We start from the raw sequence: 14435 nt of genomic DNA, 5'->3' as shown, positions 1-14435 counted from the left end.
GAGGGGAGCAGTCTGACTGGATGGGGTCTTTAAAATACCTTAGTCATTCTCATTCAAGATAGGCCTAAATGAAACTGGAATTGACCTTTGAGATTGACTAATGATAAAAGCATTCTAATGGTTTAGAAAAGATAACTTAGCTAGTTTAGGCATAATAATTTATATTCATCCATGTAAATTGCAACGGAAGCAGCAAAAACCAACACTGCTCAGCGTTGTACTTTCAGTTACCGGTTGTAAAACATTATCATGTTCTCAAAGTATATCTCTGCTATGAAATATTTGGTCTTATTAGGTCTATGTAGAATTTTGTAAGCTTCCGTGTAAATAACTCCACTCTATTGAGAAGGCATTTCCCCCGACTTACAGGTTGGTTCTCTGTCACACTGAAGTAATGGAGCACATGAAAAAAGAAACTAAATCCCAGAGTACACCACTACTAACAGGTCTCTTCTTAGCAAGAAGCTCCAACACTTTGTTTGTGTATAAGACATCTCCCAGAATGCAATGCGCTTCTGTTAGTCTTCTTCCTACTTCCTTCCTGCCCTCTTGTTTTCTGGGTCTTACAAAAACCAGTCAGACAACACTTCGGCTGCCTTCCATATCTACCCCTTGGAACAAAAATGTCTTTCCAGATACTTTATCCCTGAATCAGAAATAAGAAAAGAGCTTCAGAACCATCATCTGTTTCATTTTGTTGTTTTTACAATGTATTTATTTATTTTAGAGAGAGTGCAAGCACGTGCATATGCAAGCCAGGGAAGGCGCAGAGGGAGAGGGAGAGAATCTCTGGCTGACTCCACTGAGCATGGAGCCCAGGGAAGGGCTCAATCTTGCAATCCCGAAATCATGACCAGAGCCGAAATCAGATGCTCAACTGAGTGACCCACCTAGGTGCCCTGACATCATCTCAGCTTTCAGACGAGCAGATATGGGGGGCTATCAATTACATATTTGAAAACAATTTCACTAGTCCTGGATTTCATGGACTGTTCTCTCAGATTCTGGAGAATAAATCTGGCTATAAATTCTAAGCTTTTGACATTACTGTGAATGTTCATCCTTTCCTACGATAGCCAAGACACAGAAACAACCTAAGTGTATGTCAGTGGATGGTATGATCAGTACACACACACACACACACACAAATGTATTTCTGTCATCCCCAACTTTCAGATGAAGAAACGAAGTCACAAAGCAGAGATTTTACTGCAGAGCCTGTGTACTTAATCATTGAACTCTCTATCCTTTCTGAACGCTATACTTAGTGACACAATTACTTTCATCCTAAAATGACCAGAGTCCTCTTAAATCATGGTTCTTGTTTCTGACTATAGGTATACATGTAACAATTATAATAATAACAGATAACCCTTATTAAGTATTTGATACATGCCAGGCATTGGATTATATGATTATCTCATTTAATCCTCACAGATATATGTGATAGATACTATTATTATTCCCATTTAACAAATGAAAAAAAAAATTAGGCTTTAGAGAAGATAATAAATTTACCCAGAATCAGACAGCTGGTAGATGGAAAGGCTGGGATTCAAATTCCATCTGAATCCTGAACCTAAGTGCTCACCTCTTACACTGTAAAGCCTCTGTGTTATAGGTATATAACGTGTTGCATGTAATTCTCCAATAAATTGAAAGCATATTTTACTAAAAGGTACATGTTAAGAAATATCATTCCACATATTCAACTATAAATAAATAACTTGTGAAACATAAATGTTCTTTCATCATATACAAATAATTGCAAATTAGCCAGAGACTTCTGAATATATTTGTGGTCGGAGATTTAAATTCAGTAATTCTTCCTATATAAAGATCCTTTGGTGGATCTTTATGCACTGCATGAAGAGGCTTTCTGACCCTATGACTTCTTACAGGGTTTAAACAATGAGAAGTACTGGCAGGAAATCAGACAGAAGAAGAAAAGGAAACGTGGGGTATTTGTCTCGCTTATTCAGTTCCTGAAGGGTCCCCACGTGCTGCATGGGCACCAAAAGTCCCTGCTCAGGCCTAGCAGTGGTCGCCTGCCCCCTGTTACTAGCCTACAAGTTTTGTATTGTAGCTTGTGACTTGCCTATACCCTGTCCACCCTCATAAATCATTCCTTCACTAAACTCACTCAGACTACCCAATTTAAGTGCCATCTTTCTCTTTCTTGGATGAGACCGAGGCTGACACAGAAGTGATCCGTTCTGGCCTAGAACACAGGCCTTCATATGTTAGAAGAGGATATTTCCACATTCTATATGCATTTGTATCACTCAATTGTCTTTTTTAAAATAGCAAAGATGTATCAGTACGATTACAAAGAAAAGGATGTGTAATGTTACAGCAAATACACTTTCTTCAGACTCCTGATGTTGGCTTTTCAAACTGGATCTTGCAAATCACTCATGACTCAGCTAAAGTACAATCTCAGTGCAAGACGAATGGAATGTACAACCAAACCCAGGATTATTGTGCACAGAAAATTATTCTTGCTCACTTTAGCCACGTCAGGTCCACTCTAATTGGGATGCTCTGGGCAACTGAAGATTTATGCTTGGCTCAAATATTTATGAGCCCAAACGAATTATGTCTAATACCATTGGTTTTTGTAAGCCTGGAGTCAAAGACACCTAGTCACTTACATTTATGAGATATGTGAGGAAATATCTGCAGGGCATCTCCTGGACAGGACACCGTGAAATTTAAGGACCTTGAGTGATCAGTGGAAGTATTTTTCTATTCATAGTATTAAGCTAGAATATAGAGAAATGAGTACTCCAAATATGGGAGAGTGTGTAAATCGATTTAAAGTCAAGATAGAGGCGCTTGGGTGGCTCAGTCGTTAAGCGTCTGCCTTCGGCCCAGGGCGTGATCCCGGCATTCTGGGATCGAGCCCCATATCAGGCTTCTCTGCTGGAAGCCTGCTTTTTCCTCTCCCACTCCCCCTGCCTGTGTTCCCTCTCTCGCTGGCTGTCTCTAGCTCTGTGAAATAAATAAATAAATAATCTTTAAATAAATAAATAAATAAAGTTAAGATAATCTTTTGAAGACTTCAGTATAGAATTCTGCCTCTAAGAATTTATCCGAAGAAAATAATCACAAACGTGTATAAAGATTTATCTATTCACAGGTTCAGAGACAATCAATACACACATACAAATTAAGGAATATGCAGTCATTAAAAATATCATGGAAGAATGTATAATGGCGGAGGTAAATGTTTACAAAATATGTTAGCTGGAATAAGAACAGGTATTAAAACTATACATAAGCTACTTCTGGTGTCAGCCAAGATGGTGAAAACTGACTATAGCCTATCACTCTCACTGCTTAGAACTAAAAACTCTGAAAAGAATAAAAAAGCAGCTATATGAGGACTTCGAAAAGTACACATAGCATGTGGATTGGAAACTACTGTAAAAACTTGAATAAGGATCCACAAGGGGAGAGATATGTAGATTTTAATTTTCCTTTTTTGCCTAGATTTGACCTGAGGGCAAGCTGAGTCTTGTAGTTGTACAGCAAGCACTGACAGCCAAAATTCCAGGACAAATACTTTCTTCTAGCCAGAACACTGGGAAAAAGATTCCCACATGCTAGAGATTGTGAGGGAGACCTTCCCCCACCCCAGCTTTTCCCCCCTTTCATTCCCTCTCAGTTACAGAGCTGCACTGGCAATAGTACAAGTATTTAGAATCCCAAGGAAAACCCATCTCTCTAGCTAGAGGAACTGGGAAAAAGGAAGCGCTCTTGTATGAAGAGTTGGGGGTGGGGGAGTATGGTTTTTTTTTTTTCCCTTGCTGCATCACTGTGAAGGCAGCCCCAACTGTGTAGGACTACATGACAGTATGGGAGGCTAAAACTCTGAAAGGATTCCATCTTTCTGGCCAGAGGAACCAAGAAAAGGAGCATATGAGAATTGGAGAGTAATGGGAGAAATCATGGACAGAGAGGAGCTGAAAAAAGGAAACTCTCAGCAAACTAGGAGTAGAAGGAAATATACTCAAACTGATAAAGAGTATTTGCAACACGATTTATAGTTAACATCATAATTAATTGTAAAAGACTATTTTCTTCCTGAAAAAGAAATAAGGAAAGGTTATCGACTCTCACAACTTCTGTCCGATATTGTACTAGAAGTCTTAACCAATGTAATAAAACATGAAAAAGAAATAAAAGCTATGAAGATTGGAAAACAAAAAAGAAAACTGTCTCTATTATCAGACAACATAAACTGCCTACATAGAAGAAAAGAAAGAAATTCCCATGGACTCTACAGCAAAACTCTTACAATGAATAAGTGAGTTTAGCATCTCTAAATAAATACTATAAACTAATAAAAAAAAAACACTATCTGTTTCACTGAGGAGGATATACGCATGGCAAGTAAGCACATGAAAAAATGTGCAACATTATTACCTATTTGAGAAATGCAAATTATAACCACAATAAGATATCACTACATACCAATCAAAATGACTAAAATAAAGAATATCATCAAATAACTGGCAAGAATGAGGAGAAACTGTATTGCTCACACACTGCTAGTGTGAAATGAAAAATGGTACAGCCACTCTGTTGTCCTGAGCAGTTTCTTTGAAAACTAAGTTTGCAAGCACCATACAACCCAGCAACTGCCTTCTTGAATATTTATGCCAGAGAAATGAAAACTTATGTTCACACAAAAACCTGCACATGAATGTTCATAGCAGCTTTATTCATAATAGCTCAAAACTGGAAACACTTCAGATGTCCTTTAATGGGTGACTAGTTGAACTGTGATACCCTCATACCATGAAATACTACTCAGCGATAAAAAGGAACAAACTATTGACACATGTAACTACTTGGGTGAATCTCCAGAGAATTAGTCTGAGTGAAAAAAGCCAATTCTAAAAAATCATATGCACATCATTTCATTTATATAAGATTCCTGAAATGACAAAATCATAGAAAGATGGAATAAATTAATGGTTGCCAGGGGTTGGGGATGGGGTAGAGGGAGAAAGTGAGTGTGGCCATAAAAGGGCTCCATGCGGGGTCCTTGCAGTGAGAGTATTCCACGAAGTAATTGGAATTGCCTCAACAAATTTTGAAGAAGAACAAAGTTGGAGGACTCACACACTACCTGCTTTCAAGACTTACAATAAGGCCGCCATAATCAATACAGTGTGGTACTTGTGAACAAACACATACAGCAGAAATAGACCCACAATGTAGTCAAATTGATTTCTGACAAAGGTGCAAAGGCAATTCAATGGTGAAAGGACAGCTTTTTCAAGAAATGGTCCTGGAACAATGAACATCCATTTGCAAAAAAAGGCGGGGGGGGGGGGGGGGCAACCCAACTCAACACTTAGCTCACACCATATCCAAAAAAGAGTCCAGGTAGATCATAGGCCTAAATGTAAAATCTTAAACTATGAAACTTCTAGAAGGGAATAGAGGAGAAACTCCTTATGAGCTTGGGTTAAGTAAAAAGTTCTTAGATAAACATCAAAAGCATATTCCATGAAAGAAAAAATTAATTAATTGGATGTCATCAAAATGATAAACTTCACGGGATTGCCTGGGTGGCTCAGTCGTTAAAGGTCTGCCTTTGGCTCAGGGCGTGATCCCGGCGTTCTGGGATCAAGCCCCACATCGAGCCTGCTTCTTCCCCTCCCACTCCCCCTGCTTGTGTTCCCTCTCTCGCTGGCTGTGTCTCTCTCTGTCAAATAAATAAATAAAATCTTTTTTAAAAAATGATAAACTTCAGCTCTGCAAAAGGCACTACTATTAAAATGTAAGATACCTCACAGACAGGGAAAAAATGTTTACAAATCACATATTTGGCAGAGAACTTCTATTTGGCAAATACAAAAACTCCCAAATCTTAACAATAAGAAAACAACCTATTTTTTTTAATGAGCAAAAGATTTGAACAGACATTTTGAAGACGATACACATATGATATAAAAAGACTTAATAAAAGATGCTTAACATCATCAGTCATGAGGAAAATGCAAATTAGAACTGCAGTGTGATACCACTATAAAAGGGCTGAAATCTGGGGCACCAGGGTGACCCCATGGGTTAAGCATCTGCCTTTGGCTCGGGTCATGATCCCAGGGTTCTGCCTGGGATGGAGCCCCACGTCGGGCCCCCCCCAATTAGCAGGGAGTCTGCTTCTGTCTCTCCCTCTGCCCCTTCCCCACCTTGTGCCCTCTCTCTCTCAAATAAATACGTAAAATCTTCGTTAACAAAAGAAAACCAAAAAAACCCAAAAAACCAAACACAAGGGCTAGAATCATTAAAATAGAAGAAAGATTGACCACGCTACACACTAATGAGGACACAGAGCAACTGGAACTCTCATGAATTGCTAATGGCAATGCAACGTGGCAGATCTACTCTGGAAAATAGCCAAACATACACTTGCTGTATAACCAAACCATTCCACTCCTGGGTACCTGCTCAAAAAAAGAAAAAGAAAACTCATGTTCATACAAAAACTTGTATGTAAAATGCTTATAGCAGCTTTTTTCATAATCTCCTCAGACTAGAAAAAACTCAAATGCGCTTCAACTTATGAATGGATTGACAAAGCGGTACATCAATACCATGGACTACTACTCAACAGCAAAATATTGACGGAACAAACCATCAATATACTCAACATGGAGGAATCTAAAATGTATTGTGCTAAATGAAAAGTGCCAGACTCAAAGGCTACATATGGTTTGCCTTATATATATTTTCGGGAAAGGTAAAACTATAGGAATAGGGAACAAATCTGTGGTCCCAGGGAAGGATTTGACTAGAAGGGGTCAGCATTAAAGAATATTTTTATGTGATTGTGGTGGTGGCTACATGATTCTATGCGTCTGTCAAAAATCATTGAACTGTACACAAAAAAGTGAATTTTGGTGTATGTTAATTCAAAAAATAAATGTATACAAACCATATGTATACACTGAACTTCTGTTTTAAAGGAAAGTATATGGCTAAAAGGTAAATACCAAAATTCTAACATTGGTATCTCTGAGTGGTAAATATTTTTCCCTATAATTTAAAAGTAATTTTTTGTAAACAGTGTAATTTTTTGTGAAATTTGACTATATATGTGTGCATACACATATATATCTGCAGTCTGATTCTCTATGTATGTTTCTGTGTATGTACAAAGCTCTGAAATAAATACCACCTTGGGGTGGCTGGGGGACTCAGTCAGTTAGGCATCTGACTTTTTAAAAATCTTTTTAAAAATAAAAATAAATAAATAAATACCATCTCTTGAAGCACTAAAATACTAAGAGGCACAGAAAATCAGGGATCATTAAAATGGAATATAATTTCTTCCCTATGGCTTTCTGAATTGCACAAATTTTCTATAATTCTATGTATTGTTTTTGATATTAAAATTTTAAATTATAACAGTCTGACAGGTCTAAATGTAAGTCAATACAAAGGGGCTAGACCATTGTCTAACTGACCTTTTAGAATTCCATGCTTCCAAAGCCCTGTAAATGAACACATTTCATTTTCTCAAGCTTCAGAATGATAGTAATTCTTGCCACTTTGTAAATTCAAGCAATTTATCTGGTTATTCTTGATCAGCATATCTTGATCTAGCTTATCAAACTACCTTCCAGATCTTGCTCCACTCCACAATGGATCCCATCAAGGGGTCTTTCACGTCCAAAGAGTTCTCTGTGCTCACTATACCTCGCAGGACTACCCTGCAGGTGAGAAATGGGCCCTTTAACTGTCTAGCCACAGGCGGCCAGACACAAAAGAAAGCTATGTTGTTATGGAATCTGAAGCAGTAAGATTTTTCCAAATATGCTTGGATCACAGGAACATCTGATTCAATATGGAAAATTGTACTATTGTTCACACTTCCACAGAAACATATGACATTTCAGGGGAACACAGAGAAACAAATGAAAACCCTCAAGAGCAGCTACCAATTTTGCTAAATGTTATACCAGACATGGAGGATGGCGGGGATGGGAAAAAAGTGACCTCAACTAGTGGTCAGATGACTTTCTGTAATTTCAATAACATTTGCAACTAAGAAAGGGAATTGGTGATTATATCATCAACTATTTCCCCCACTCTGACAAAACCAGGCCCCTATTTTATGTCTAATCCAAAAGAAACATTTTCAAAGAGGGTGAAGAGGATTCTATGTGAAGTGTTATACTCAAAATTCTTCCCTTGGGTTAAAAAAAAAGCATTATTTCATCCTTAAAGTTTATGTGCACATTTTAGGGTCAAGTCTAATTCTACTGAAAAAAAAAAATGTGCCATTTCACCCTCTTTGTAGGATATCCAAACAAAACAAAACAAATAAACAAACAAAAAACCCACCTAATTTTGTTCAGAGTACTCAATGAACTACTGGCCTTTACATGGCACTCTGTGGTTTTGACTGGCAAAACGAAGTACCATAGTTACATAACGATACACAGAATCTCTTCTCAAGATATTTTATTTCCTATTTAAAATTAAGCCATGAACTAGAGTCAAGAATATTTTATTACAAGTACATAAGTAAATATAAGACAAACTTAAATGCTTTAGTTAGTATACTTATGCAATTTATTCTTTTTAACATTTTTTTAAATGTCAAAAATTCTTAGCATGTCTAAAAGCAAAAAAATGTATCCCCCAGGTATACTTGACCATTTCCTGCTCTTTGAACACCCCAAGCTTTTCAACATCTGAGCCCTTATTTATCCTGCTCCCTCTGTGATTTTTTAAAATTCTTTTGCAATAAGGATTTAGATAACAAAAATAAATACCTAGATTAAATTACTTTAAGCCTCTACAAAAATGCCTTCACCCAGTCAAAATGTAAGACCATGTTTTTGGCTTTCATAAAAATCACGATGTAAGAAACATCAGTTTTAAGAATATTTCTATATATTCTGCTAAAAATCAATCAAAGGCATTATCTACGATGCTACCCAATGTCCTTTACATGACAATCGGAGGGATAAATAACCTTGGAAAGTCAGTTCCTGGAAAGACCCACTCTATTTTTCCTGATAATTTGCTACGCTTCCTTTATTTCAATGCTAAGGACAATGCAATCAAATACATGTTCTTTTTTTGCCTTGGTTGCCCTGAAGATTAGCTAAATTTATTTTTCAATTGCAATAAATAACCTCTCCCTAGTGCCTAATACAAATTTGTCTCTTTTATTTCAAAGTTGTAATTTTTTACAACATGTTTTTAATTATGCCACAGTGAAAGTCACCTTAAATATGTTTCAAAATAGGCTTAGATACGCTTTAAATATAGTGGGCAGAATTAATATTGAGGCTGCTTCCTACAAGCTATTCCATGTTAAGTTACAGAACAAAACCAGTGTGGCCTAGGGCAGCATTCGCCAAACCAGAACATGCCAAGCAGTCATGTAATGGTCTTGCTGAAAGCATTGACTCTGTTCAGAAGGTCTGGAGTGGGGCCCGAGGTTCCACATTTCTAACAGGCTCCCAGATAAGGTCACTCTTACTGGCCCTCAGACCACACTCAGAGGAGGTGGGGTCTAAACAGTGCTCTGCCCATGCAGGAAGGAAAAGTCAGCACAAGAGAAGCAATGAATATGGTGAGCCTGAAGACACTAGAACCCTCACAATGGTGAACACTACAAATTAGAGAAAATGGCATAGCCTATTTCTGTTATCAATCTTTAAAAATCAAAAGGTCTTAAATTCAATATCAGTATTAATTTAATTTTTTATATAACAAATGTCCAGTTCATGTTTTTCAAAGAAGTTGATTCTGACTCATATGTTAGACATTGTACCATATACATCTAAAGAAAATTTGGGTTGGTATGTTTCAAAAATCTCTATTATTCTGAATGTGTCAGGAGGAAATAGGACAGGAAAACGCACTGAATATTTGGAAAGTTTCCATTTATTCAAATGTTTACTAAACACCTATTACACTCCAGCACTACTTGGAGGCCTCAACATACAACTGCCTTTTTCTTTTAATGTGTTTATTCTGGTTTTATTCTGATTCTTCATTTTTACTATCTTTGGGAGCAATTACTATATAACTTGGGGAATTACCCTTTAATCAGCAAATAAGTGAATGAATTTGCATCAATTCAAGAAAATTCATCAGCTGTGATACTGGCTAAGGAAAACATTAGTTCATTTACATTTTCTGGCTTTCTAGCTTATTTCTAGTTAAGAGAGTATTCCTTCTCCCGACATGGCCTGCTGCATAACGATAGATTCTAAAATACTTCACAGTAAAGAAAAGACCTAGATTTTCCGATGTCGTTCAGTTTCTATAGATTCTCATAGTGCCCATTGTCATGTCTCCTCTGCATAGTTTCATGGATGCAGTAGGCAAAAACCTATATTTTGGTTAAAGCTAATGCTAAAATTAACCAGTTATCTAATATACATAAAGCACTAGCTGAGTCACTGCATAAGTAAGACAACATTTAAGTTTTTTTCCGGGTCAGAGGATTTAAAACCAAGTGTACTAATTTTCTATTGCTGCTATAAGAAATTACCATAAAGTCAGTGGCTTAAACAGCACAAATTTATTGTTTTATGGTTCTGGAGTTCAGAAGTCCAAAATGGGTCTCACTGGGCTAAAATCAAGGTGTCAGCAGGATTTGGTTTCTTCTCAAGGCTCTAGAGAAGAATTTATTTTCTGTTCTTTCTGGCTTCTACACACCTCCCACATTCCTTGGCTCTCGGCCCCTTCCTCCACCTTCCAACACAGCAATGTTGTGTCTCCCTGTGACTTTCGTCCACAGTCACATCTTCTTCCAACTGACACTTCCCTTCTGCCTCCTTCCATTTTAAGAACCTTTGTGACTACATTGGGCCACATGGATAATCTGGGATAACCTCCCTATTTTAAGGTCAGCAGACTAGCAACCTTAATTTCCTTTGCCATGTAACCTAACATACTCATAGGTTCTAGGGATTAGCCATCTTTGAGGGGTCATTAGTCTGCCTACCATACCAAGACAGTGCTCCATTTTTATTTACTAACGTGAATTTTTGAAACACTTTAGCCCTCTTACAGTTTCTCAGTGCCAGGGAAAGAAGTTCTTGGGGAAGAACAGTGTAAGATTACTGATAGCAAAAACTTGTGTTTCAGTTTTTAACCACGAGCTCTGATGCTATTGGGATGACTCTAACACTCAATGAAAGATAAGGATATAGCTGGAATGGCCACTGCCACAGAACCCATCTGCTCCCAGACACATCTAGCCTGAGACTCCTGACTTACATTCTGGTAAATGGATGTGGTGGAACATGGAATCAGACTGTGGCCATCAGGATAATGTCCTGACTCTGCAATCCAAGTTGGCTAGAAAAAGGGCCTTCTCATTAAAGTTTTAGAAGCTAAACCCTCTTCCAAAACCACTCTAAGTAGCTTAGAATCATTACAACTGTCCAAGGGACTAAGTAATAAAGTTCATAGTTTGTTTTAAACATGGAAAAAAAGGAAAAGTCAAATAGGTAAATTATAGTAGCCTAATTTTTTCATGCCATTACTAAGGATTGCGCAGGTCACTGTCTCAACAACCTTACAGTGCATAAGCTCTAAAGACTCTAAATCTCTAACAATTAAAAGAATAACACTTTGCATGACTGTTTTGATGAATTTAGTCTAGACATACTTTCTCACAGGAACTCTTGATTAAAGATAATTATTACATTTCAATCAGAAGTCACAGAAAGTAAAAAGTCTGGATAACTGGCTGAAGGCCCTGCACAAACTGAATCCAAATATGAAACAAACCAAATCAAGTTTGAACTTATGGCCTGAATTCTAGTAGACAAAAGTGCATTTGTGGTGAATAAATATTTAAAACAGGCATGTGCAGTCATCAAATGCGAAAATAGAAACTGTATGGCAGTTTCCATAGAGTCAAATTGGCTCTACTGTGGTATCATGTCATACAAAGGTAATGAGAAGTATATTGTTTCTTGAGAGCCTTGGCTTTTTTTTTTAATTTTAAAGATTTTATTTATTTATTTGACAGAGAGAGAGAGACAGCCAGCGAGAGAGGGAACACAAGCGGTGGGAGTGGAGTGGGAGAGGAAGAAGCAGGCTCCCAGCTGAGCATGGAGCCCGATGCAGGGCTCGATCCCAGGACCCTGGGATCACGCGCTGAGCCAAAGGCAGACGCTTAATGACTGAGCCACCCAGGTGCCCCAAGAGAGCTTTGTTTTTTAACACACAGTAAGCAATGCCAATGTGAGAACTAGTCATCGCTCACGGGTTAACGGATACCCTCAATTTCTACCACTCTCACTGCTGACCCCCACCCTTGCTCCCCCCAAACTGTACCTAATACAAAGGGGCTTCTGAGGACTATTCATAGCTCCCGTGGCCCCGGTAGGGTCTCCAACAATACTTCATTCAGCTCAGCCCTGCTCCTTGGTGACACTGGAGTGGGCCAGCTCTAAGTGAGGGCTGATTAGGAATGGGATAAGGTAGTGAGTGATCCAAGAGGAATTTTATTTGCATAGCCCCTAAAAGAATTTCGAAAATCTATGCACATACTTTTAAATAACATCTAAACATTTTTAACATAAGTTTAAACACTTGAAAAAGGAACATGATTTCGAATGTTCTGATACATATTTATCAGAACCTCAGGGCTGCAGCTTTCACTCAATCTATGGAAAATGTCTGCTCTATCCCATAATTGGCAGAGCCCATTCTCATCGACAAGCCTATCAACCCAATTAGACTTTCTGTCAAAACAAGTCTGACTTCATTTTTTCAGTCAAACGGGAAGATAGTCTTGGTGACAATCTGTATTCCGAATGCTAAAAGTAACAGATAAATGCAGCACAGAGCCTTGTCATGAGGAAGAAGGAGGAAGAACTGGCAGGCATTAGCCATGCTCAGAGGCAGATCGGTTTCAAGAAAGAGATGGAAGTTGAGGATCTGAAAACTGAAACCCTTGAAACCCTCTATGCCCTGGGAAGTCTTGGAGCCCAAAGGCACGTACATAGTTTGGAAACTGCTGAGAAAAAGCACTTAAGTTCTTCTTTGAAAGTATCTAACATGAAACAAATATAAAGTGGGGTCTCTAAACAAAAGCACCTCTGACTGCACTTCTTTGAGGGATCCTAAGCCTTTGGAAGTATCTTAACACACAAAGCATGTCGTCTTCATCAAAACGGAGGGTCAACAATTAGAGATTGTAATCTTGCTGATGCAGCCAACCTTGTGTATAATCCTTGGATGGGCAGTTCTGGTGTCCCAGGATTTGCTTCCACATTTTCTCTAATCCTTGGAACTCCTTGATTTGTTCTAACCCTCTACCCATATTTGGTCATCGTCGAGTGTGTGTTTCACCCAGTCTAAATTAGTCACCTTTCCCCCTTAAACTCCTAGATTTCACCCATCTCATCATTGGGCCTTATGCTCATGTTCTGATACTCTGACCTTTGTTAGTGCCGGAAGTAGATAAGCTTTTCTTAAAAAACAAAAACAACTGCAACTACCAAGGCTATCCTGTTGTGCCAACAGAGCTGCTTATGCAAACTATTGAGAACTCTTAGGTGGAAATATAAGGAGTGTAAAGACATACTGGAAATGCATTTTGAAAACCTCTCCCCTAATGTTTCTGGGAGAAAGGTTAGAAGTAAATTACTGACAATGGGGGCAAGAAAAGAGATGCAAAGGAGACAACTTTATTAGGCGCTTTCTCTTCTTTACGAGGATTTTGGTCCTTTCAGAGGAAGCTCCAAGTAATTCAACAATACCCAGTTTCCTTCAGTTGCTGCAACTTGATCCCACGGTGGATGCTCTGGAAAGCACGTTGAGGACGAACGGGTCTGAGGCCACGCACGATCAAGGTCGTCTGATCCATTTGTTAAGTTGAGACTCTTTCCGTGTCACCTCTCAGAAGCAGGTCTGTGTTCCCCTCCAAAGAGCCCACCACCTGGCTGTGCCCACCTCCACTCGTGCCCCAGCTACCATGAAACGGGTGGTTCAGAGGAGCCGCTACGGCGGCAGCGAGGCCTTTAGACGCAACCACTGAGGAAGAGGCGAGGACACCGGTGGAGGCTGCAGGCGCGCGCGCAGGTGCCCGCGCACCCACCCACCCACCCACACCGACTCGGGGTGCAGGGCGGACGGGGGAGAGGAGCGGAAGGCCTTACCAGATCAATGAACGTCAGGAATTTCCAGCTCCCGCCGTAGGTCTGATGCGAGGGCATTTCGATGGCCTTGTAGTTGCACAGGATAGAGCAGTAGGACAGCAGGATCGCCACCCGCAGCACCTGGCACGGGACAAGCGCCATGTTCGCGAAAGGCCTGGCAGGCTGGAAGGCGAGGAGGGAGGCCTGGAGGCGCAGGGCGCGCGGGGGCGGGCGCCGGGGGAACCCTGGCGCTGCCGGCCGCGGGGCGGGGCGGGGCGGGGCGGAGCGGGG

The 14435-nt window shown here is 39.4% G+C and overlaps 1 protein-coding gene across 24 annotated transcripts in view; it reads right to left on the bottom strand.

The window, feature by feature from the left end:
* The window catches only part of AIG1 (androgen induced 1), a 322928-nt gene extending 308513 nt beyond the window's left edge, over positions 1 to 14415 (bottom strand). For 22 of the 24 annotated variants that reach the window (XM_040627866.1, XM_040627863.1, XM_040627869.1 and 19 more), the window contains exon 1: positions 14166 to 14415. In XM_040627866.1, coding sequence (XP_040483800.1) covers positions 14166 to 14306 — 141 coding nt within the window. In that variant the 5' untranslated portion in view covers positions 14307 to 14415. Of the gene's footprint in view, positions 1 to 13673; positions 14041 to 14165 lie in introns of those variants that run through there. The other 2 variants (XM_040627887.1, XM_040627886.1) reach the window with 2 other exon arrangements.
* Between the last annotated feature and the right edge of the window lie 20 nt (positions 14416 to 14435).

Source organism: Ursus maritimus, unplaced genomic scaffold (assembly GCF_017311325.1).
Source record: "Ursus maritimus isolate PB19 unplaced genomic scaffold, ASM1731132v1 scaffold_13, whole genome shotgun sequence".
Lineage (NCBI taxonomy): Eukaryota > Metazoa > Chordata > Mammalia > Carnivora > Ursidae > Ursus > Ursus maritimus.
The sequence above is the reverse complement of the archived record's forward strand: the minus strand, read 5'-3'. Positions and strand labels throughout refer to the sequence as shown.